At 36.4% G+C, this 24,574-nt stretch overlaps 1 protein-coding gene across 12 annotated transcripts in view; it reads left to right on the top strand.

Moving 5' to 3' along the window:
• The window catches only part of FRYL (FRY like transcription coactivator), a 272,059-nt gene extending 253,418 nt beyond the window's left edge, over positions 1–18,641 (top strand). For 11 of the 12 annotated variants that reach the window (XM_025040241.1, XM_025040244.1, XM_025040245.1 and 8 more), the window contains 8 exons: positions 1,312–1,562; positions 3,776–3,983; positions 5,319–5,468; positions 6,078–6,176; positions 11,414–11,482; positions 14,865–14,975; positions 15,847–16,037; positions 16,350–18,641. In XM_025040241.1, coding sequence (XP_024896009.1) covers positions 1,312–1,562; positions 3,776–3,983; positions 5,319–5,468; positions 6,078–6,176; positions 11,414–11,482; positions 14,865–14,975; positions 15,847–16,037; positions 16,350–16,608 — 1,338 coding nt within the window. In that variant the 3' untranslated portion in view covers positions 16,609–18,641. The remainder of the gene's footprint in view (positions 1–1,311; positions 1,563–3,775; positions 3,984–5,318; positions 5,469–6,077; positions 6,177–11,413; positions 11,483–14,864; positions 14,976–15,846; positions 16,038–16,349) is intronic. The other variant, XM_006922487.3, reaches the window with a different exon arrangement.
• Positions 18,642–24,574: the final 5,933 nt, after the last annotated feature.

The raw sequence follows: 24,574 nt of genomic DNA, 5'->3' as shown, positions 1-24,574 counted from the left end.
TTTGTATTAGCCTAACCCCATTTTTAGATTGTAAACTCGTGTGGTTAGTTATTCATTTATCTCAGACCACCCAACCCAAAATCTGGTCAAAATCCTTTTTATTTTATAAATGAATTTTACAGATGAATAAGACCCAGGCTGGTCTAAAGTCAGAGGTTCTGACTTTCATTTTTCTTATTTTGGAAGGAAATTTCTACTTTTATCAATGAGCACAAGATAAGGAACTACTGTAAAACTAGAAACTTAGGTCTAAGTACTGAAAGAAGAAGCTGATCTTTATTCTTGAAACTGTAAGAGACCATTAGTGCTTATTTTCAAACCGATTAAACTAATATCCATGCAAATTAAAATTGGCGATGATACCATCATGGTATACAGTTTGGAAATGTTTTTCTTCTTTAAGAGTGGTAGTTCATTTACAACCAATACCTGTTGAGCGTCTACTCCGTGCCAGGTACGTGGCAACATTATTTCAGTAATGTTACAATGGATAGGAAGGTAAAACCAAGAGTATACTTTATAACATATTTTCATCATCATTTGCTTAGGGTTAGGAGAATGCAGTCAGTGTATTTGATAAATGAGTTTGTCATTCATTTAGTTTCAAAAATAAAAATCTAAAATTTCCTAGTGTTTTCCGAATTCTAACTCAGTGACAAAGCATTGTTAGTACTCAAATCTGAAATGAGGTATTGTGGTCTTACTACCTGAAAACAGTTCTTATATCACAAATGTTTAGCTCATTTATACTAGTAAGACCATCATCTTGTTTCAGTTCAGCATCTTGTTTCAATTAGCATCCTCCTAATTGGCCAGGACCTGTTCTTGGTTCACGGGCAGCCCCACAGGACCAGTGGGTCAACTATTTTGAATTATCTCCCACCTTATATCCAGAATTTACTGGATATAATATCCTGGTATAATGAAAGAAATCACATTTCAAATAAGAGAGAATTTATAGTAATAATATAAACCTTTTATATACAATTAGAATATATATGAAGAAAGATATTTACCAAAAGATATATTTCTAAGTAAACACCCAAATCCTATTATGAGAACTCCTTGAAGTTTCTTTGTGGCAATATGTGTTACCTATTAATTTCAATTCTTTTTAAACTTGGGGCTATTTTTAAAAAACAATTTTCTGTAATCGGAGTCCAAAAATTAAACTGTAAATGAAGATGATGAAAATACGGTATCACAAACACCTTAATTAAATAGATGTATATTGATAGCAATAGTCATTTATTCTATGTTGATAAAATTATCTCTTTGTTAAAGTCCATAAAAAATATGATTGTTTTACAGGATACAAGTTCAGTATTAAAGGAGGAACGGGTTATTACAGCCTTTGAAGATGAAGGGTCATATATAATTCAAGAACAGCAGGATTCTATTGTATGTCAAGGAATTCTTGATTTAGAGGAAACTGACATGCCAGAGCCTCTAGCTCCTGAAAGCTATCCAGAGTCAATCTGTGAAGAAGATGTTACCTTAGCTTTGAAAGAACTAGATGAAAGATGTGAAGAAGAAGAAGCTGATTTCTCTGGACTATCTAGGTGAGAATACGGTATCACAAACACCTTAATGAGGTGATATCTTCTTTCCCATCCCCTCCCAGTTTACTTACTTCATTTCTGTATATAAGTTGGTCTACAATCATACTATCTTTGTTTTTAAAGATAAAATGATGGGTTTATTTTCTGTTATTAATATTCACTTAAAAATAAATTGGCCATTCTCAAAGCATATTGAGTGGCACACCAAATAACCTATTTTGGCAGAATGTCCAAAAGCCAAATGTTAAAATCAATATTGGGCCATGGCCAGAACCAAGTATCAAAATCATGGAATGAACTTCTGTGATACCAGAATAAATCTGAAATATATCTAAATATTATTTTACAGTTTCATTATCAATGATCAGAGTTTTCAGGTTTGACTCATAATGGACAGAAATGATAATTTCTTAGTACTGCCAGATGCTAGATTGTTCCTTTTAAATGTTTCACTATTCAACAATTTGAAGCTCCTTGATAATTATTTTTACACAAAAATTAATGTTTAGTAATGATCAAATGTCCGAGTTTTACTCTTGCAATAAAAATTCAGTTATACTTCGAGTGATAATAGAGCTTTAACATATACAACACATGAGGAAATTTTTTACGCTCAGTATATCTAGAGTGCTTACCTATATTTGAAAGTATATATTCAGTTATTAACAACAAATCTTGGTGACACACTTTGTTCTTATTATTGATTTGCATATGACAGTAGTCTGTACACTCACTCACTGATCATATACAACTTTTCAGGGATGACAGGAATGATGCGGAGGTAGATATTCAACTATTTAGGTTTCTAAAAGGCTGAAGCCAAATAGTTGCTTTTAGCCAAGTAGTGAAGCTGAAATAGAATAAAGTTTCCCTCCTAAATATAGAGGTATATTGACTCAAGCTTATAGGATACATTTTATTCAAATCAAAAACCACAGTGACATTTTAAAAATTAACCTTTTTAAAGTATAACCTAACTTTTCTCTTCAAATGTCTGCTTAATTTTTATCTTCCCCTCAGTCTTTACTCAGATCCTTCTCTTCCATATGAATTGCTGTATAATTTCTGTAAAGCCTTATAGAACTGCCTTGTAATGTGAAACATGCAGTTTTAAGACCCCGAGTAACACAATTCTTTATGGAGTGTCTGACTCAAACTTTTTTTCATCTTCAACACCCAGAGTTACACACTTCTTAGACTGTCCAGCCCAAAAACATCTTTGCCTTTTTTCATTGTTACATTTTTATGTCTATTATCAGACTGTTGGGATTATAAATTCCTTAAAGAAAGTAGCTACACCTTATGTTTCTTTTGAGTCAAATCTGTTACTGCCAGGTACACAGTATGTGTTCATGAAATAGTTGAGCTGGCAGCATATGTCATGGCTTTTAATATCAGGTTTGGACCCATAGTCCTGGTTTCAAATTCTGGTTCTATCATTTCCTACCCAAAAACCTAGGCACGTTATTTAACCTCCCTAAACTTTTTTTTCTCATCGGGAAAACTGAGATCATAATAGTACCTAACCTTCATAGAGTGGCTGTAAAAATTGAATGAAACAATCCATACAAAGCACCTAATACAGCAACTTGACACAAAAGTACATGGCCGAAACTTTTTACATATTATCATCATCAATTTGGGCCTGTTCAAATAAAAAGCCTCCAAAACTGACCATTTAAAATGAAAGCTTTTTTAAAAAATTTATTGAGGTAATAATAATATTGGTTAATAATATTATATAAATTTCAGGTATATTTTATAATTCAATATCTGTATGCTCTATCACATGCTCACCACCAAAAGTCTAGTTTTTTTCCACTACCATATATTTGCCCTCCTTTATCTAGTTCATTCTTCCTCACCCTCCTCACCCTCTGGTCACCACCATTCTGTTGTCTGTATCTATGAATTTGTTTATTTAAAATGAAAGCATTCTAATCTGAGTTATTCACAGACATTACTGAAATTAGTCCATAGTTCCGGCATATTATAGGATTTGGGTTGTTTTTAGGGATTTGCATGAAATTGGGTTTCTGATTACAAAGATGCCAAGTAGAAAGAACACAGAAATCTGTTTATTTGTGCTTCCTTACAAAGTTTAGGTTGTTATACATACCTAAAAATCCATTTGGATGACTAAAACTATTTTAAGTAATTGAATCTATTCTTCTAAAATACTATTATGATTACTTTGATATTTGTGTTAACAGTCAAGATGAAGAAGAGCAAGATGGTTTTCCAGAAGTACAGACATCACCTCTACCATCACCATTTCTCTCTGCCATAATAGCTGCTTTTCAGCCGGTAGCATGTGACGATGAAGAGGAAGCCTGGCGCTGCCACGTCAGTCAGATGCTGTCCGACACCGATGGGTCCTGTGCAGTGTTTACTTTTCATGTGTTTTCCAGGCTGTTTCAGGTCAGTGAGGTTTAAGGTTTGTGAATTCATATTATAGTTACCTGATAAAGTTATGGTTTTTTGGTCTAAGATCAGTATCTAAAACTTTTAATATCCTACTGATTTTTATTAAAAAAATTTTTTTCCTAAGATAGTGATATTTAGATTTACATTGTGACATTGTTGTACAGCTGGTTCTTTATACAATGACTGCTACAGATATCTCCCTTAAGGCAATTAGAATAAAACTTCAAAACAACTGATAAGTTTTCTGCAGCATACTAGGCACCAGTAGGGATACCACAGAAATATAAAGATCCTTGCCTTCAAGGAGCTCACAGTCAGTATCATAAAACAGTTTATAATTTAGTGGTACATTAATTGGCTCTTTCATTACTATGTGGGAACCTTAAAATTTTAGGTAAGGTTGCTTTCAATCCTAATAACAATAACAACAACAATAATAATAAATAAGTAACACCTATTGAGTACTCACTACATGTTAGGCACTATGCTAAATGCTTTACATATAAGTATTTAATTCTTACAACAAACCACAGCAATCTTCAGTCTCTCCCTCCTGGAAGAGAGGAGATTTAGTACTCATTAATAGGAGCATTTATTTATTTCTGTACTTTCATATTGCTACTTGGTTTTCTGTTTATATTCCTTTCTTTCCAATGATATTCTAAACTTCTTGACACTGGGGACTGTAGCTTATGCTTTTTTTTTTTCTTAACTAATCATAATGATACCTAACAGTGCTACACATATACATGTAGGTACACATCAACTATTTGTGTAATTATTATACTACTGATAATATAATCTGATTCAACGAGTGCTCCCTATGAGTCAGACACTGATTGTTTTATATAAATGAATATTGAGTTTTGAGAAGATGTTATTCTTAACGCATTTGTATGACTTTAATTAAAGTCAGGTGGCAACCCATAGCCAAGAATAGTAAACTACGTTTACCAAAATTTTCTTTCAGGTAGAACTTAGCTTTAGAAGAGTTAACTCCTCAGATATGTGAGGACTTTATTTCCAAGGGCGTGCAACATGTATTCATTCTCTCTCTTCCAACAAAAAAATCTCAGAAATGGGGGCACAAATGGCATCAGCAGTTTCTTTTTTCATAGTATTTTGTAAATCTTTGACCCTTTTTAGAAATTAACATGTTTCCTAAAGAAGTGCCTAGAAATATGGATTAACAGATCAGTTCTTAGAATTCTGAATCACGACAATAATTTTAAAAGAAAAGATTGCCCTAATTAATATACTTCTTTACTTAAAGATGAAAAGATACTTTCTTATGAAATATTAAACTTTTTCTTATGCTTTTCTCCATAGACAATTCAAAGAAAGTTTGGAGACATAACTAATGAGGCAGTCAGCTTTCTTGGCGAGAGTCTGCAGCGCATTGGTACCAAATTTAAAAGTTCATTAGAAGTAATGATGATGTGTTCAGAATGCCCAACCGTCTTTGTAGATGCTGAAACAGTAAGTATATTATGAGGGCTCATAATATATACAAAATCTGAATGGCATCATTCCATGAATGGGCTATGTAAAAGGTAATTCAGAATTTTAAAGTGTGTCGAGGCATAATTTTCTACTTGATTATGAATATCTAGCAAAAAGTCATGCTCTAGGGTTGTATACTTTTCCCAATTCCTGAATAAAATTGGGTAGGAGGGGGCTTGACCTCCCTCCATGAGGAACCCAGAGCTCCTTGGTCTGGGGGTGGGGGCGGTCTCATCTTGTTTCCAAGCACATTCAGAGATTGTGTATTGTGATAAAGAATTAAGGTTTAAGAAGGTATTGCGTTTTAAGGTATATATTAGTCTGATGTGCCTTTTCTTCCCTGAGCCAGTTTTTGGAAGCATATTTGAAGGCCTGCTAGTCCTTACTGACATTCTGAAAATCCCACTGTGTTCCTCCTCTGTCTCAGTGAAAAGTCAGCCCTCAGCGGGACAGAGTACAATAAGAGACACTGGTAGCAAGTTGGGCCACAAGCCAACTAACAGAAATTCTATGACCCAAAAGTTGTCAGTCTCATGATTGGGATCAGAAATGGTAACCTGGATCAATGTGTTTCTGATTTGACAGCTGATGTCATGTGATTTGCTAGAAACACTCAAGTTCAGTGTTTTGGAGTTGCAAGAACACCTGGACACTTACAATGCCAAAAGAGAAGCAGCTGAGCAGGTCAGTCTCTTTTTACCACGTGAAAAAGAGTGGTTTGCTTTTGACAATAGAAGAGTTAACCTGGCAGCTGAATAGCTGAGGTAGGAAAGAGGACCAACCCCTCAGCACTTGCCGTGGTGTTTTACTGAGAATGATGAGGCCTTTGAGCTCTCTGTCCAGTGACTTCCTTTCTCTAGCTTTTAGAAATCAGCCCTCTAAGAGCACAGTGGAAAACCACTGCTTTATAAAAAGCTTCTGTATAGAGACTGTATAGTTGCTGTTAACATTGCAAGTGGGGAAATAAAAGCAGTATTGCTCTGAGAATACATTATGATGATACTGCGGTCTAGAAAATCTGCAACCTTGACAGAGTTGTGATCTTTTTCTTATGATGTGTGTGTGTGCACATGGGCAAGCGAGGAGAGAAAGAAGCATGTAGTAGATTATAGCTATTACCTGCTAAGAAATATTTCTTTGATCCAACCTGGCATGAAAAAACTGTAGTTCTGTTCCCTGAGAGTAAATGTTTTCAATTAACAGGGGCAGGAAAACTTATAGAAAAAAATGCTTCTTTTTACAAATTGTATACAAACTGTATACAATGAGTGTGTTTTTCTAGAGTAGATGAGTCTTTCATTAATAAGTTTTAAATATCTATCACATGTAAAGACTTATGAAAAATGAAGTATAAAACCTGACTTGTATTCTTTTAATATTCTAGATAAGAATAAAAGGCACAAATACTGTACATGAATAATCAGTAACAAAAGTAAAGTGTCATTTATAAGGTATAGCTATAAGTGAAAGTACCGGCAATGAAAGAGACTTCGCAAAATTGTACAGATCTAACGGAAAACTGCGGCCATACTGTGACTTCCAAAGAAAGGTCACTTGGACTAATAGGAAACCTTCATGGAATAGAGATATGACCTTAGGCCTTGACAGATGGTAATTTTAGATTGGGGGATTATTTTCAGGGAGAGAATACAGTATAAGAAAATTCTTATAATGGGGCTTTCTCTCCTTACAAGAGAGAGAGGATCTTATATTTGGACCGAAAGAAAAATGACAGATTGGAGAAGAGGAAAGAGTTTTCAACATCAGAAAAGCTCTGGTCATCTTATAAATAATAGTGCCACGTACACACTCGTACAGACGTTTTGCATATATGTGTTCACATATCTGTTGAATGTCTAAGAGTGGAATTGCTGGGTCATAGGATATATATATGTTCAACTTTAGCAGATTCTGCGAAGCACTTTTCTAAAAGAGATTGTATCAATTTACAATCCCTCCAGAAGTGTATACAAGACTTACCATTGCTTCATATCTTTGCCACCACTTGGTATTGCCAACTTTTAAAAATTTAGTCATTCTGATGTGTCCGTGGTAGCATTTCATGATATTTTTCATTTCCCCTGATGACTATTTGGGCACCTTTTCATGTAGATATCTTCATTTAGTTTGTGAATTGTGCTTTCAGATACCTTGCCCATATCTGTAAAAGGGTTATTTGTGGTTTTCTTACTGATTTGTAGTTATTTTAAAACCCAAGCCTTTTATTGGCTACATGTATTACAATTTGTTCCCCACTCTGTGGCTAGCATTTTCATTATCTTAATAGCATCTTTTAATGAACCGAAGTTTTCAATTTTAATTCATTCCAAGTTATCAGTCTTTTCTGTTGTGGTTAGTGCCTTTCGTTTCTTCAGAAATGTTTGCCTGCCCTCAAAGCTGTGGTGGATTGTTACAGTAATGACCTAGATGAGGCATGCCACTCTCTGTCCACATACCTTTGATGTTCCTCCCATCAAGATATGGAGTCTCTTTCCCCACCTCTTAAGTCTGGGTGGCCTTGTGACTTGTTGTGACCAAATTCCGAAATGATGCTGTGCAACTTCTGAGACTAAAACCTACAAGGCCTTTTGCAGCTTCTGGTTTTGCCATTATGCTGGTCAGAGTGTAAATTGGGATAAACTCTGGAAGTTTTTTGACCTCTAGTCTATCAGAGGATGAGAGGCCTCGTAGAGGAGAATGGAGGCATCCCAGCTCTTGACAGCCAGCATGCCAGGCATATAAATGAGCCCAACTTGGAACTCCCAGCCCCAGTCAAGCCATCAGATGACTTTAGACTCATGGCCTCGGCAAAACCAGAAGAAACTCCCAGCCAACGCATAGGTTTCTCTTGTTTTAAGCCATTAAGTTTTAGGGTGCTTAGTTATACAGCAATAGGTACCATTTACAATAGGAAAACATCAAATACCTACAAGTAAATCTAGACAAAGATATGCTAGATCTCCAAATAGAAAACCTCAAGTATTACCGAGAGAAAGTAAAGGCTAAATAAATAGAGGATTATACCACGTTTATGAATCGAAAGGCTCAATAGTATAAAGATGTCATTTTTCCCCAGAATGCTCTGTAGATTTAATCTCATTCAAAATCTCAAATGCCGTATTAATGAAAATTGACAGGCAAAGCTACAGTTTATGTGGAAACACAACAGCTAATAATAGGGAAAATAATCTTGAACACAGCTCAGCGAACTACAGCCCACAAGTCACATCTGGCCCAATGCCTGTTTTTGTAAATAAAGTTTTTGGAAGATGGCCATCCCATTTATTTACATATTGTCTGTGGCTGTTTCACACTGCATCACAAAGTTAAATAGTTGCAACAGAGAATATATGGTTTGCAACACCTAAAATATTTATTATCTGCCCTTTCTACAGAAAGTCTTCCAGACCTTGTCCATGAAGAACAACAGAGTTAGACTTCCAGCCAGTGAGACCGATTAAAAATCTAACAAGAGTAACAAGAGGGTATTACTGGCATAAGAATAGACAAATAGACCAATGGAATATAAAAGAAAGTCCGATAACAGACTCACATTTATATAGTCATAAAATTTACAGCAAAAGTGCTGTTGCAGTACAGTGGGAAAAGAATGTTCAAGAAAATTTTCCTGAATCAATTAAATATTTGTATGAGGGTAGGGAGATGAATCTTTATTCATTCTTGAGCTACCATCTCACTATTTCTTATCCTACCTATTCTTTTTTTTCTTCTTTTCTATCAACTGAGTATTTTTTATTACTCAGTTTTTCTCCTCTAATAGTTTCTTAGTTATACATTCTTTTATTAACCCTTGAGTCATCCAAGGATCATGAGTGAAAGCCTGAGGTATTTATCAGGACCCTGCCATCTTGGCAGGGATTGAGGGATTGGACCAGAAATTTCTGCTTACCTTTTTAGGTTCCCAGATGCTGCTGCTTGGTTTTTTAGTCTGTCCTCCTGCACATGATAAATGTAGGAACAGCAAGTGTCCCCAGGAAGAAACTACACAAACTATTGGGCTCCCTTGTCTTCAGTTTTCTCTTCTCTCGGATCTTGGCCCTCCAGTACCTCGCTACCTTTTTTTCCCAGCGTAGTGAAACTGTAGGCCAGCACTTCCTGTTCAACTTCTATACCTAGAGACGTGAGTAAGCAAGCACCCCTAGAGTAAACACTGGGATCAGTGTAGGGCTCCCCTCAGTACTTTTCTCTTACTCCCTATATCCTGGCTGATGGTATTCAGCTTCTATAGGTGATCTTGGAGGACTGACCTTATGTAAGCTAATCCATGTCCAAAAGACAAACCTCTCAGGTTAAATTTTAACCTTCACCTGAGCCTTGAGTAAAGAACACATCATGACAGGAACACTGATTTGCTGTGCACTGGAGGGCCTTCTGCACACAGACTATCTCCTGTGTGCTGTATATACTAGCTGACAAGATGTAGACCTGTGCTTTCCAGGGCGGAATGCAGCCGTAGCACTAAAGGGTTAACCGAATAAAAATCAGAAATGATTGTGTTAAATAGTGCCCCCCAAATGCCCCATCACTAGGCATACAGTATAAATATTTAGTAAGAATAGGCCATTAAATAATTATTTTTTCCAAATGTATTAGTATAATTGGACAAATTAGACTGGATTATTGATGAGTATATAAGCACTGTAACATTTTGTGTGAATAAAGGCTAATGCACAAATTCCATGATGTCGACTGAATTATGCTCATATAAAGAAATCTTATGGGTAGCTTTTGACAGTGGCTACCAGCGGCCGTATCTCACTAGAAAAGCTTAACATGTTTTTCTTTAGAGATGCTGTCAAGCAAAGAGCCTAAGGGATTGTGCATCTGAGGGACTGGAATAAAAGGGACATAAGGTCAAAGAGATTGTTTTTGAAATAACTGAGATGTTTCCTTTCAATTCTTTGCATGTAGATTGTTAAGCTACAGTTGAGAATTTTAAATGTCTAGTACTGAAATATTTTCAAAAGGTAAACTTAATGTAACTAGTTTTTCTCAAAGTCCTAATGATTTTTTCTATGTATTTGTATTATCGTGTTTGATGTATTACATCTAATAAAAAAGAACTAGAAAGTCAAAAGAATCGATAATACTATTGAACTATCAAAACCCAGGAGCTCAACTTGAGGGCTCTTAGCCTTTACATCAGCTTGGATGTTCTGTGACTCCAATGTTTGTTGTTTTTGTTTTGTTTTGTTTTGTTTTTTCACTAAACCACAATGCTAATTCTTTTATTTTTATTTGACCAAGAAAAGGTACTTTAAATAAATATCCAGCTTCAGAAATAGCCTCTGGATAAGGGAAAACACCATTTGGCTTCTATATCCAATATTCTTTGGAGATAACATGTTTTGTCATTCATTACTGTCCAAAAAAGGAAGAAAAAAGAAAACAAGATTTAAAATGGATTTTGGTTTCTGTTTCATTAATTAAAACTGACACTAGTCTTCTGAGAATTACACTTCTCATAAGCAACTGGACCTTGTTAATTCTTTCTAAGTTGCTTTTATTAAATTGACCAGAGGAGAAGCACATTTTTCATTTCCCCGTCTGACATTAGACAAAAGTCAGATATAGATTGTGAAGATTTCCAATAAAAGCTGCAAAATGAGGAATACTCTTTCCTGAATTGGAGCACCACAAGTCCCTGGATAGAAGACCCTTTGTCACATTAGTAAGCACTTGTGGGTATGCGTATCTCGTCACACTGAGCGGACCATCCCGCTCTGCTTCGTTGCATATAAACAATTAGGCTCAAATGAAGATGAAAGGCTCTGTCTACAACCAATCCTAGCAATTCAGATTAACTTTTAAGTTTGTTTTATATGCACAGGCTGTTATATTAACAAATGTCATTGTGCATCATATAATCACTGTGTTAAAATTCACTGTTACTTCTTCAGTGGTTAGACAACTGTAAGAGGACATTTGGTGCCAAAGAAGACGTGTATAGGATCAACACAGATGCACAAGTAAGTCTCTTATTCTTAGTTTTGCTATATTTCTATATCAGGTAAAATAATATTTATGCTCAAATGCCCTCTATTTGATATTTTTCGAAATATTTTTAACACTTTTCATTTTTGTTATCAGAACAATCTTTGTAAAAGTTAGGTTCAGTGAAATATTGGCTTAGTAATGAAAAATTCACTTTAATAAAAATGAACGACCAGCTTGTGACTGAAGCGTAGTAACATTCAATAGATAAGCTTGATGGCTATCTGGACAGTCCAAGTCACCTTTTAGTTGCATCTGCCTCTTTAAAGAAATCTTTGTTCTGCCTTTGTATTCAGCAGATAAATTGGTCAGGAAAGTAAACCTAGGAGTGATGTTATATACATTCATATTAGCCTTTCTAAACATGAAATTCTGACAGGATCAACTAATGGTTTTTGCTAGTATAAAATTCAGGAAAATAGTAATATAATTTCTTAGAGAAAAGTTCACATGCATAACACATACATTACATAAAGTGAGGATAAATTAAGAGCTACAAATTATTCTAATAGAAGTGTGACTTCTTATGGGCAAAATGTGTTCCTCAAATAATGACCCCTGCATTTGACATCAGATCCTAATCTTTTTCAACGCCAGTTAGATTACAGATTTCTAGACACTGTAAAGTACTTTTTTGAAGTTTAAAAAAAACAAGCATCGACAAAATATAGTATACTCTCCATAAATGTTACCTATTTGCCAGGCACTGTGCTAAGCATGTCACATTCATCGTCTCTGTCCTTACAACTCTTATCTAGTAGATGCTATAATTATCCCCATTTTGCAGATGAAGAATTGAGGCTCAGAGAAACTAACCTAAAATGACTAAGTAGTTAAAATTAAGATTCGAACCTAAGCAAATCCTGCTCTGTTATAAAGAAATTGTCAAATCATGTGTATAAAGAAAGAAAGGAGGCAAAACAAGGAATTAACCCTAGACTAGAATTAGATCCTTTGGTTTGAATTCTTTGCCAGTATTTAACTGCATGGCTTAAGCAAGTAATATTAACTCCCTTTTTCCTATATAAATTAGGTGTTTAGACTAAGCGATTTCTTATATCCCTTCTACTTTGAAGAAAATGAGCTCCATCTCCAAGAGTCTACATCAGTTAATATAGCTCTAGGTTTTCTACTAAATGAAAATTGAAAACTCTATACATTTAAGATTTCATTTACATCTTCTCCTTTCATATTCAGCTCCTTGAGACTGGGGATCCTTTTTATATATTATCTACTACCTGTCCTTGTGTACCAGTATAGCCTTTTTGTATAATAACCCATCAATAATTATTAGAAAATAAATGGAGAATGTATATGCAAATTTCAATATGCTTAAGAAGCAATAATTTAAAATATAGTGTTAGCATATTTAGTGTCATTTCTGGTTATTCAGAGCTATAGAATTAATTACATTTGTGTTATTTCCTACAATTGTGGTGAGCATAAGCTCTATCAGTGGTTTCCATTATGTCCCAAAGTAGAGGCTGTGGATATATGCATAGAGTCAGTTCTATTTTATTTATGCTAAAAAAAAAAGAGAAAAAGTGCTTAAAACTCAGTTGTTAGTTTCCTTATAAAACTGTGTAAAGTAAAACCTCAGAAATTTAGATATGCTAATAAGTTTAACATGGGATTATGCTCAACTAGTGTTCACAGAATGATTCTCTACATAATTTATAGTAAGCTGTATTGAGCTAAAGTTCACCTTTGCTTAGCAAATCCTTTCTAAATTGATAGGAATAAATGTTACGTAAATAGTCCTTCAGAGGAAACTACTTAGAAAAGCAGGCTTCAAAAGGTATCTTTAGAAGCAATATTTACGTTATGGCAGTTGCAGTTTTAATTAGAAGTCATTTTTCTCCATTAATGAAACTAGGTCCAAATGGCTGTAGATATATTAATGTAATAATTTTTAAATAGTCCATAAACTAGATGTTTCACTGTGTATTTTATATACCTTAGCCCATTTGATTCAAACTTAGTTGTGTTGAATTTCTGAAGTTTACTAAATTAAATTCGAAATGCAGTTTAAAACAGACATCTGCTTTCGATATTTTACCTTCTGTCTCAGCACCAATTATGGCAACAATAGGACCTAATTAGACAGTAAAAGGTAGGTAGCCTAGAATGAGCCACACTAAAGATAATCTCATGAGTATTATATAAGCCAATTCTTTTCTGAGAACTAATTCATTTATTTTCTAATCAGAAATTTTCCAATTTACTAAGAAAAATCTTAGGACGTTTGGGTGTTTTTTTGTTTTTTGAAAGGCTATAAAAACCTAGATAAGGACCAGGTATAATAGCCAGATTTCCCAAATCACATTAGTTCGATTTTATTTTTTGTAACTTTTACACAGAAATAAACTATAGCCTAATGTAGTTATTTGGCAAAGTGTTAAAAACACCCTGAATTGTTACAGTAAATGTTTTAAAAGTTTTATTCTGGAGATAGCATCATACATTTTTCTTTGGGATGTAATTATATGTTCTCCAATTTGCCTGGGACATCTGTGACCCTAGAAAAAGTGATTTCTTACACTAATTCTTGGTCTTTTTCTTCCTTTGTATTTTTGTGACCCGATCACCTTCTTGCTTAGCAAATGGAAATTCTAGCAGTAAGTGACCTGTCTTAATTTATAGACTACTTATCCGTGTCAAACAAACTGGTTTTCACTCGCCATCTGTGACCTAGCGGTATTGTCATGGTCTACTTTAAGAGTAGTATGTGCTTCAGGTTTGCGTAGTCCTAATCTATGAAATGTTGGTCCTATAAAATAAATTTTATAATTAATATGTACAACTAGCAGCCTTTTAATACATTTATAACTAATATCTCCTTTTAAATGTCCTGATTTTAAATCAGAGTGCATGTTAATTTCATTGTCTCACTTCAGTGAGATTACAAAGTGGTGTTTTTTACTTTAGAAAAATGAATTCATTTTTAGGTAGGAAGTTATCTAATTTTGCTTTATCAAGCACTTATTGATAAATGCAGTGAGATATAAACTTGACGCAAAAGTATATGCATTTGAGTTATGAATTTAAAGTTTTAAGTTACAGTGAATCCTTTTTAAAGCAGCCTATGTATTGCCTGCTTAAAAAATTGTCTGTCAGAATGTGCTTCACACTAAAAATGAATTATGTAACAATATTTTTAAATTTTTATTTTAATCAGTCTTCAAAGCATCTTTCATCTGTCTTTCATCAGCTTCACACTGTATTAACTTGCTTACTGCAGAAAAATAAAAGCCAAGACAATTTTAACATTTATTTATAACTTTTTATTGGAAATATGCAGTCTAGTCAAATATGGAAAATCGCACCTAAATTTAATGCAATGTTATTTATTTCTAGGAACTGGAGCTCTGCCGAAGGTTATACAAATTGCATTTTCAATTGCTACTTCTGTTCCAAGCCTACTGTAAACTTATCAACCAAGTAAATACAATAAAAAATGAAGCAGAGGTAAATACTCAGTTGTACCAAGCATCAGTAACCGATTCGAGAAAATTAAAATATATACACACATATATACTCCTTGTAGGAGAGCTTCAGTCAGAAGTCACGTATAGTGAATCTTTTTTTTTTTTTTTTCAGAATTGTTTTTTTTGAAACGTGTTATTTCTATACCTATCAGTAAATAAGAAAGTAGATATCCAACAATCTTAAAAGGTTCAAGACCTTAAAGGTTTCAGTAGCTGATCTGTGATCAAAAGTCTGGTAAAGCACATCGATAAAGACATAACATTATATTATGAAACCTCCTAACATCTTGTCCATATATTATTTCTGTAGTTCTAGTAACACACACAAAAGCATGTCAAAACCACTTTGAATGTTGGAAATCATGTAATGAATAGATTCAAAGATAATGACTTTTTTCCCCATTGTCAACCACTGATATTAAAACTATCACTAGGAAAATGATCTAATGTTTTTAAATGGTTAAACTTAAAAACACACACACAGTGGTTTATATAAAATATACTGAGTAAATAACCTTTTAAAATATAAGGACTTTACCGTCAAAAAAATTTTCATAATCCTTCCATAACAGTAAATGTATTTTTACTGTCCAAGATGAAGTATATGTCACATGGTAAAACCAGTATATACATTAGTTACAGCCTGTCTTATTTATTACAGCATTTATTATATTTACCACAGCCTGTTTTATCAAGAGTATTTAAAGACTAAAGTATTTGGTGGCTAAAATTATCCCTACTGAATAAAAAACTTAAAATAGTCATGGCCCTTAACTAGTAACAGCCAATTAAATGCTCTTTTTGTTACTGAATATACAAATAGATCTCTTAAAAAGATGTATTTGTTTTAGGTCATCAACATGTCGGAGGAACTTGCCCAACTGGAAAGTATCCTCAAAGAAGCTGAGGCTGCTTCAGAAAATGAAGAAATTGACATTTCCAAAGCTGCACAAACTACTATAGAAACTGCCATTCATTCCTTAATTGAAACTTTGAAAAATAAAGAATTTATATCAGCTGTGGGACAGGTCAAAGCTTTCAGGTAAAATATGAAGGGATTTGGACTGGGAGTTTACAGTGAATGAGTTTTGGTTTTCAATTTAATGTTTCAATATCATGTCTTAGTGAAAGAAAAACATGACTTTGTGGTTTTCTGTGGCTGTCACTAAAATGACACGAACTTTAAATTTTGTTCACTCTCAGTGAAATTTTCAATAATATATCTGCTCACATATTAAAGCAGATGCTCGGTGATTCGTAAGTAAATTTTGTCGTCAAAGGAATTAACTTAAAATGTAGTTAATAACTGCTTGATTGAATAATCTCAGGACTTAAAAATATTGTGTATTTTCAGATCTCTCTGGCCCCACGATATCTTTGGCAGTTGTGAAGATGACCCTGTGCAGACACTGTTACACATATATTTTCATCATCAGACGCTGGGCCAGACAGGAAGCTTTGCAGTTATAGGCTTTGACCTGGACATGTCAGAAGCCAACTACAAATTGATGGAACTCAATCTAGAAATAAGAGAGTCTCTACGCATGGTGCAATCATACCAACTTCTAGCACAGGCCAAACCAATTGGAAACTTGGTGAGCACTGGATTTTGAGAAACTTCGGGCATTTAGGAAAGAAACTAAAGATGATTAAGAATATTAACAAGCACCTTTTACGAACCCTTGCGATTCACCGATAACTTTTTTTGGCAGTATCTCCAACCAGTGTGTACCTAATAATCAAGATAAAAAAGAATGTCAAAATCGAAGATCTGAAGAAACTAATTGTTTAACAGCTGCCAATACCTCCGACAATAACTGTGTGAAGAAGGAATTTTTAAATTACTTAACCTATGTGAACAGAAAAGGGCTAAAAGTGATGCATACAAATACATACATTACTTTCTAGAAAAAGAATTGTAAGAATGTTTGCAATAATGGCCTCTAATACTGAGACATTGGAAAGCAGGTGAAATGAGGCTGAAATCGAGGCTGGTTCATTTTAGCTGAAGACCTGCAGAGCTGCTTGGGTTTCTAGCAGTCATAAGCATAATCTATAAGTCATCTACATGAAGAACATCCAGTCGGATAGATATACACAGAAAGACTTATTTGCAAAACCATTGATTTTTCAACATGTGGGATAAGGGTGTGGGTGTTTTGTTTTTTAGTCTGTATAAGGAATTGTGTGTGTGTGAGCTGGGATGTGTGAATATGTGATAGTCATATTTTCAAGGTATGGATGTTTGGTGATAACGTCTCAGAGCATGCCTGAAAGAGCACTGCAAGATTATTTTTGAAAAAATTTTATTTTATTAGATCTAACTCTTCATAGTGTGTAAATGTTAGAACATTTTAATATTTTAAAACTGGGCTTTCCCAGTATTTCGAAAAGAAATAATATATCTGTTAATGTTATTGGAATGCTGCTCAGTTCTCTGATCAGTGCTTATGTTACGATTGTTGATAACTAACCAAAGTAGATGCCTGCAGAGACTTTAAAATGTAAAATAAAGATGTATGCTGCCCGTCAGCTATTCTCATTAGAAAAGTTAACTTATTTTACTCCATAATTATTATAGAAACTGTATAGATTAAAACCAGTATTTTCTTGTACATTTGTGCAATGCACTGTTATACAAGAATGGGTGTACAAAGCTAAAGAAAAAATTGTGGTCATCGATGGTAGAATATATGACTTGCAGGCTCCGAAGTCTGCAGAATTCAAGAAGAGAGAAGAGAGATGCAAATGCATTTTTATATGTTTATTCAGGACTCACATGTTTCACCCTAAAGGAACCTGGGGCTACGGGGGAAAATGAAAGGAAGCCTGAAGACCGACTACCAAAACATGCAATATACTTACTCACTGTCTAAGTCTGTAGCATAACATGAACTGGAGTCTCTGTCCTTTTTTAAATAGCATTTTGTAAAAGAAATGAATGTAGTCCCACAATTCCTCTGATTTGAAAGGAACACCTTGTATTTTTTATAAGCATCTCTTATCCACTGTGACTTCCCTTTTAAACTGGGCTCTGATTCCAGAGTTTAGAATGTAGAAATGAAATGCTTAGCTTTGCCTTTTCTTGGGGGTGTGGACCCTGCCAGAAACGTAATTATGCTCAAGTGCATTAATTGAAGGCACTGTGCACACCATTGGACTGCTGACTGTAGTTGTTACCTGTAAAATTCCGTAACTGGTCACGGCACATTCATAATCACTGTATTTTTTGACCCTGATAAAAACAATTATTTTGATGGTGTTCTGGTACTGTAAATGGTGTCCTTTAAATTATTTAATAACTTGGGTGTGGGGCAGGAAGAGAGGGCTGGTGTCCAGAGACACACCACACTTTACATCTTATCAGCCCCTATTTTTCTCACCTATCCTTTTTGTTAAAATAAAAAGCATTGTAGCTTTTGGTTTCTGTTGTATTTTAAGAAAGGATGAATGACTATAGTGTGCATCATTAAGAAACTTTTCAAATGTTACCTTCCTTATTCTTAATTTTCCTTAAATGGGGGAGAACAAAATTAGTTAATTACCCAAACCAAACCTTTCAAACACTTGAGATTTGCTTTTCATATTTATTTATATGTAAGTCTATTAATAATGTAATAAAAATGAATACACCCATAGAAATCAAGATGCAGTCATTAAGATTGTACTTTTTGTAAGAGGATTTTCGGCAGACCCATACTTCTTTGCTCCTTGTCCTCTGAATCCAAAGTTTGCATTCATTAAAGTATATCGAATCCTTTAGGAAACACTTCTAGTTCCACTCAGAGCCCAGTTTTTGCTTATATAACCTTTTTCCTTTGGCCCAGTAAATTAATCATTTTTAAACAGTGAGTTTGTAAAATAACACCAGAAACGATCTGGCAGTTTCCCTGTGATGCTTCTAAAATAGAAGGCGAAAGGGTTTTTACAGAATGTAGGAAATATTTCCTATTTTTAGTGATATGAAATATAGTATGGGTACAACCTACAATCTACCTTAAATTCAGGAAGTACACATTCTCTTGGAACAGACTCACCATTTCAGAGTAAGTTTCCCTCCTGTAGGTCTGTGAGAACTGCTCATATACCACACCAGCACAACCTAAATGGAAGGAAATCATGTTAGAATCAATGTAATTATAATTGTTTTATGACTTTAAATTTTCAAAGTATTCCATTGTCACTTTAGCAAATATAGGAAATATGAAGAGAATAAGACTCACTTCTCTTAAAGAAAACAGCAATCTGGAGTACTTCCTCCCAGCCTCTCACTCTTTCACTTAAAAAACGGCATTTTCTAGATATCTGATTGTACACATACAGCCTGACAGTGCCTTCTCATTGCTAAAATAACACCGTAACTCTTATGACAAAAATGTTTTTGTGCCACTTTGTCCAGTGTCTGAATGCCAACCAAGTAAAACAGTTCAACTCTTGCTTTCTCAACTGAAAAAGAGGATTAGGTGCTGTTAGGAAAATTAAAAGCAAATAATATTAAAGAATGACTTAACTACCCCCGTTAATAGCCAGTGAATTTCTCTCTTAGGGCCCACTGCAAGTATCTACTGTTCTTTCATTCATTCAGCACTTAACTGAGTGCATATTATATACCACTTGCATGCCATGTGAGTCAATTGAGTTTCCTATCCCTGCCCCGACCCTCAAATCAGTAGTGACAGGTGTCAGAATAAGACACATCAGACCTTCGCCCACACCTAGAGCTGTCACTCATTATTCTCTGACCCCACCACCATTTTATCTGACCAGTCTCCTTACTGGTATACAGGCATCCACTGTATAGTGATTGCTTTTTAAAGTGAATCTGTGCCCCACCTCAGCTTTAAAACCTTTCAATAGATTCTCCCTGATGACAAAGAGCGGTCCTCTTGAGGAAGTCTAAGAAGTCCTACCAGTCTCACCAGCCATGCCCATCCCTATCCTGTCTGTCCTAGCACCATGGTTTCCTCCCGGTTTGCTCTGCCACTGGGCCTTTGCACATGTTAGCTTAGTCTGGAAATTTTCTCCTTCCTCTCTTGATCTAATTCAACTCATCCAAACTTCAGCTCAACTGAAATGTTTAAGCAAGGCTTCTCTGACTTCCCTAAGTCAGATTCCCTATTCTAGGCACTTAACTAGCTCTTCCATGCTCACGTGACAGAACTTCCATTTTACATTTTATGCAGCAATCTACAGGCTACACTGGAAGCTCTGTAAGAGCAGGGGCCACAGCTGTATTTTTCTGTAGTTAAGTGCAAACTGACTGCTGGTTTTCACAGTTCAATTCCGTAAGCAACACCTGGGGTGTTTGTTAAATGTGTCAGATGGTGGTTAAGTAGGGGCAAGGACCCGGAAATCTGCACTTTTACAAGCACCTTTCTAGGGCCATATGGATGCTGATGGGACTTTTCCCTCGCTACAGGGGCTCTAAAGACCTCGAACTTGTTTTAGCTTTTATTCCACACACTTGTCTGTCAACAAGCATCTGAGATTTAACAGACTTAACATGTATGGGCCCTCTAAGGTAGTAAGGGTTAACTTACATGGGATGGTTAGAAAATTGGAAAAAGGCATAATATGCACCCGGTTCCTATTATGTGGTTTCTGTAACCAGTAGAGAACCCTCAACTGATTTCGTTAGAATCCCGAGGCTCTAGCTGAAGTGCCATCCCTGACCAAAGCAGCCTGGGATTGGGGCCTGCCTTGGTGCTGGAAGCTATTTGGCACAGTTAGGATGAGAATCCCTAGGTTAGATGGTGTAAAATTGTGTGCACAGTTATGTAAGTGCAAGCCAATAAAAACTAAAGCTGTCAAACTCACTTGAAAATCTAAGTACGCTTAGGCCTATTTTTAAGTTACACACCTGAAGCCCATTTGATGAAATTATTTAACATCTTAAAGAAGCTGCTCACTTAGCCACGTGTTCCAAGCCCCATCTGTGAAATGGTGATTAACTCAGTTTTGTTCAGCCTCCCTCCCCCAGGAGTTTGTTACCTGCTAAACAGATCACTGGGATGCACTGAAGCTCCCACCCACAGCTAGCCAGCCACTTGCGGTTACCAACCGTCCACATAAGGCGGCATGTTTCTCCCTCTCTCTCCTTCAGAAGCATGCTTATTTTAAGGGTTAAATGGCTTCTCTCTATTCAACATCTTGCTTAAAAACTTCAGATCCACGTAAGCCGTAAACGTCACATCTACGAGCCCCTCTAGTTTCTCAAGTTACTTAGTTCAGAGCCTGGCTGCTCCAGATGCACTGTATGAATATTAATAAAGGCAAAGTGACAGGCCCAGACTGTTAGCACTGGACGAGCTCTCCTAAATCTTTTTTTTAAAAAAAACGTAAGATTGTATGCAATCTATCAATTGTTTTGCAATACTTTTATTTAAAGGCTTTGTCAAAAATACAGCCTTTCCTGAAGTACTTTGAGAAGGGAAAGGCAGAGAGAAGGGGCATGGAAGAAAAGCTCACTTGTCTGCTCCACTAGCCACATTCAGGACGAATTGTTTACATTTGTTTAAATAATATATTTGAAGCTGAAAGTGCTGTCACAGGATAGGCGTTTGCCTTTGCATCTCCCACACAAATCTTGACGGTGGGGCCTTTTAGGGTCAACGTGGCGAAGTTTTACTGAGCAGGAGCATCTAGTCTGTTTACAACTCTGAAAAATCAAAGTGAGACACACATAAAGATAAACCCTTGGTGATTTCCTGTATCTTCTAGTTCATTCAAATAATTACTGAATGCACTCTAAGCAAAGCCCTGTGCTAATCTTGTCTATCCCTTCTAGGAAAGATAGGGTTAGTAGAGGGTGATTAACCATTTGCTGTGGGCCCATGTTGCATAAGATTAGTTCAGAACTGGGACATTTCTTTTGAAATAAGATGTTCTTACAGGGAGTCTTCCTGCACTTGAAGAGTGGAGAAAAACGAGGAAGAACTTAAAAGCACTGCAAAACAAGGAAAGCTATTGTGTGAGGCTGGTGACTAGGAGCAAGCTGAGGGCCAGGCCTGGCATCCAGTGGCTGGCTGACCTTGTCCCCGACCCCAACCTGCTGCAAATGACCTCAAGCTGGGGCAGAAGGGAAAACAACTGCTGAGTCAAAAACAGTGATTAAGACTTCCTACTTTAGAACCTTAGCCTGCTCTGCCTTGATCTAAGTGAATCTAAACACTTTCCACACTTGGTTTTTCTCTCCACCCAACCTACGGTGATAATGTTTTCAGCGTCCAACTCCAGTCCAGTGCATTAGGCTGTCTCATCCGGTAGGTCAGGCTCCACTAGCTGTGGGATAACTAGCAAGTTTAGTCACTTCTTTCCTCATACTATCTAAGCCCCTCAGCATAGTACAGTGCTTAGTTAATAAACAAGCAACGTTACTATTTAACTGCATAAATCTGGGCATCTTTAAGACAAATTCTCCTTTTGAGAGCTCAGACAAGAATGAACTTTAAAATCCTGTGCTTATGCTAAGTACTCTAACTTGGGCATATGCTTCATAAAAATAGTTCAGGCAAAATAAGCACCTTTACCACCTCATGCTAGAACGGTATTCTATTTTTCAGTTTGCTTTCTCTTACATTACACTGAGCAGCAAGTAAGGCATTCTTCCACATTACAAGTGAGGTAAGTCTTTAAAGAACGCTAACATGACCAACATTTGCAAGGGCAGAAGGAAACTGACATCAAAACCCTGTTTCTCAGTTGAGTATTATCGTTGAGTGTTATTTCTAAACACCTACAAAAAGCTGTCAACACCTGAAGGTCACTGGGAACCCAGCCTCTTTTAGGAAACACGTCCAAAAAACCACACTGATGCCCTCTACCACCACCCCGTTCAGACACAAAACGCAAACATTGGACTTACTTGACAGGTGATATCCTCCACTCGGTAAGGATTGTAAGACTTCTGACAAGTTCTGCAAAACTGCTTGAAATAAACCTGTGATGAGAGGAAAAACTTCAAGCAAAACCCTCTTGACATTTCTGTCAGATGCCAGTCACATGGTAGTTCTTACCTTGTTCGTGCCTTGTACACACCACACATAGGCACTTTCCCATCGGATGTTGCACTCCTTGCAGTGATAATAGCCATATTTCTGCTCCAAGAACTGAACAAAAGGATACCAGAGTTTAACCAACATGACATCTGAATTATCATCCTTCATTTCAGAAGCTGGGAAGGATTTATTTAAAATTGGCAACCTCATTCCAGATCATGTAGGAAAATAGGGTCAGGTTCAAATTAGTTTCCACAAGGTAATTAGGTGAGCCAATGGCTTAATTAAGCACTTAAGCAAGCATGGGCCCAAAAAAGTTTACACGTAGATTAACTTGGTTCATAAAGCAAATTGACAATTATTGTTTTCCCTCAGACAGGCAAAGGAAAGGCCAAACATCCAGAGTTCTCTGAACTTTGAGTCTTTAGAGACCTTTGGTCTGTAGGATAGTTTGACCCTAGAACATATACACATGGAAGTGGTTAAGCTGAAGAGGAACAACACTCTGCTTCTTCAAGTATTTTAAGGTGTTCACCCAACATTAACTTCTCTATGCTGCCAGTTAAATTTCCACCAAACGGTAGTACTAGAAATCTAAGATAAGCCACGACTCATGCTTAACATGAGGTAGTATTGCTTTGTTCTTAAGCTTTCCTGCCAGTGAGAAACCAGTCATAAGTTTTGAGAATTAGGACTTTAGAAGAAACTCTGGAGAGCACTCAGCCATTTCACAGGTGAGCGAACTGAAGTCCAGGAAGGTTAAGAATTAAGATCAGTTGTGGCTAACTTGATTCACTCCTCTCCTTCCCGCCACCCCACACCCAAACAGCCCCGGGATGGCTGTAGAAGAGACATCAGAGGACTCCTTTGGGCCCCTAGGTACCTGTTACGCCTTTCTACTTTCCTGGGGGCACCACTTACAGTCAGTGTACTCCAGCCCGTTAGGGTTCAGCTAGTGTGAACCAGCCCTCCACAGTCCAAACGCTTCCGCAGTGTTATGTTTCTGAGTAAGGGTGTTTAGGAGCAAGGAAAGATCCTGAGAGGCACTATAGAAGCTCTAGATTCCAGTAGCAGCTCTGGAAATTTGGGCAGGAATCAGGGGCGGGCTGACCAGCACCCCAGAAGTCTACTACTGCTTTGACAATTAAATTCAGAAATGTAAGTGGGATCCTTGGGAATCGACTCCCCTCCCCCGCCAGCAAGTTCACTGATGTTCTGCTGCATACCCATCCTATGCCACCCGAACGTACAGTCGACACTGGACTACGTGTCCACGACTGGGGTTTTAGACAGCAAATACGCTCAGAATGTTAAAAGTGCATCATCTCTCCCTCGCCAACCTGTGGCGCTGATATTTTACAGTCTCCGTCAACAACAGACTTAATGCTACTGTTAGAGAAAGATGACATGTGCCACTGTCAGCCGCAGCGGAAAGGCACGCAAACGTGCCCAGCGCCTCTACATGTCCCGGGCGGCCTCCGGGCGAGCGTAGGGACGGGAACCCGGCGGACACACCCGGGGCCCTGCGCTCCTGGCCGGTTCCGCGGCCGCCTCGGGCCTCACCTGGAAACGCAGGCGCTCC

This window comes from Pteropus alecto, unplaced genomic scaffold (assembly GCF_000325575.1).
Source record: "Pteropus alecto unplaced genomic scaffold, ASM32557v1 scaffold57, whole genome shotgun sequence".
Taxonomy (NCBI): domain Eukaryota; kingdom Metazoa; phylum Chordata; class Mammalia; order Chiroptera; family Pteropodidae; genus Pteropus; species Pteropus alecto.
The sequence above is the reverse complement of the archived record's forward strand: the minus strand, read 5'-3'. Positions and strand labels throughout refer to the sequence as shown.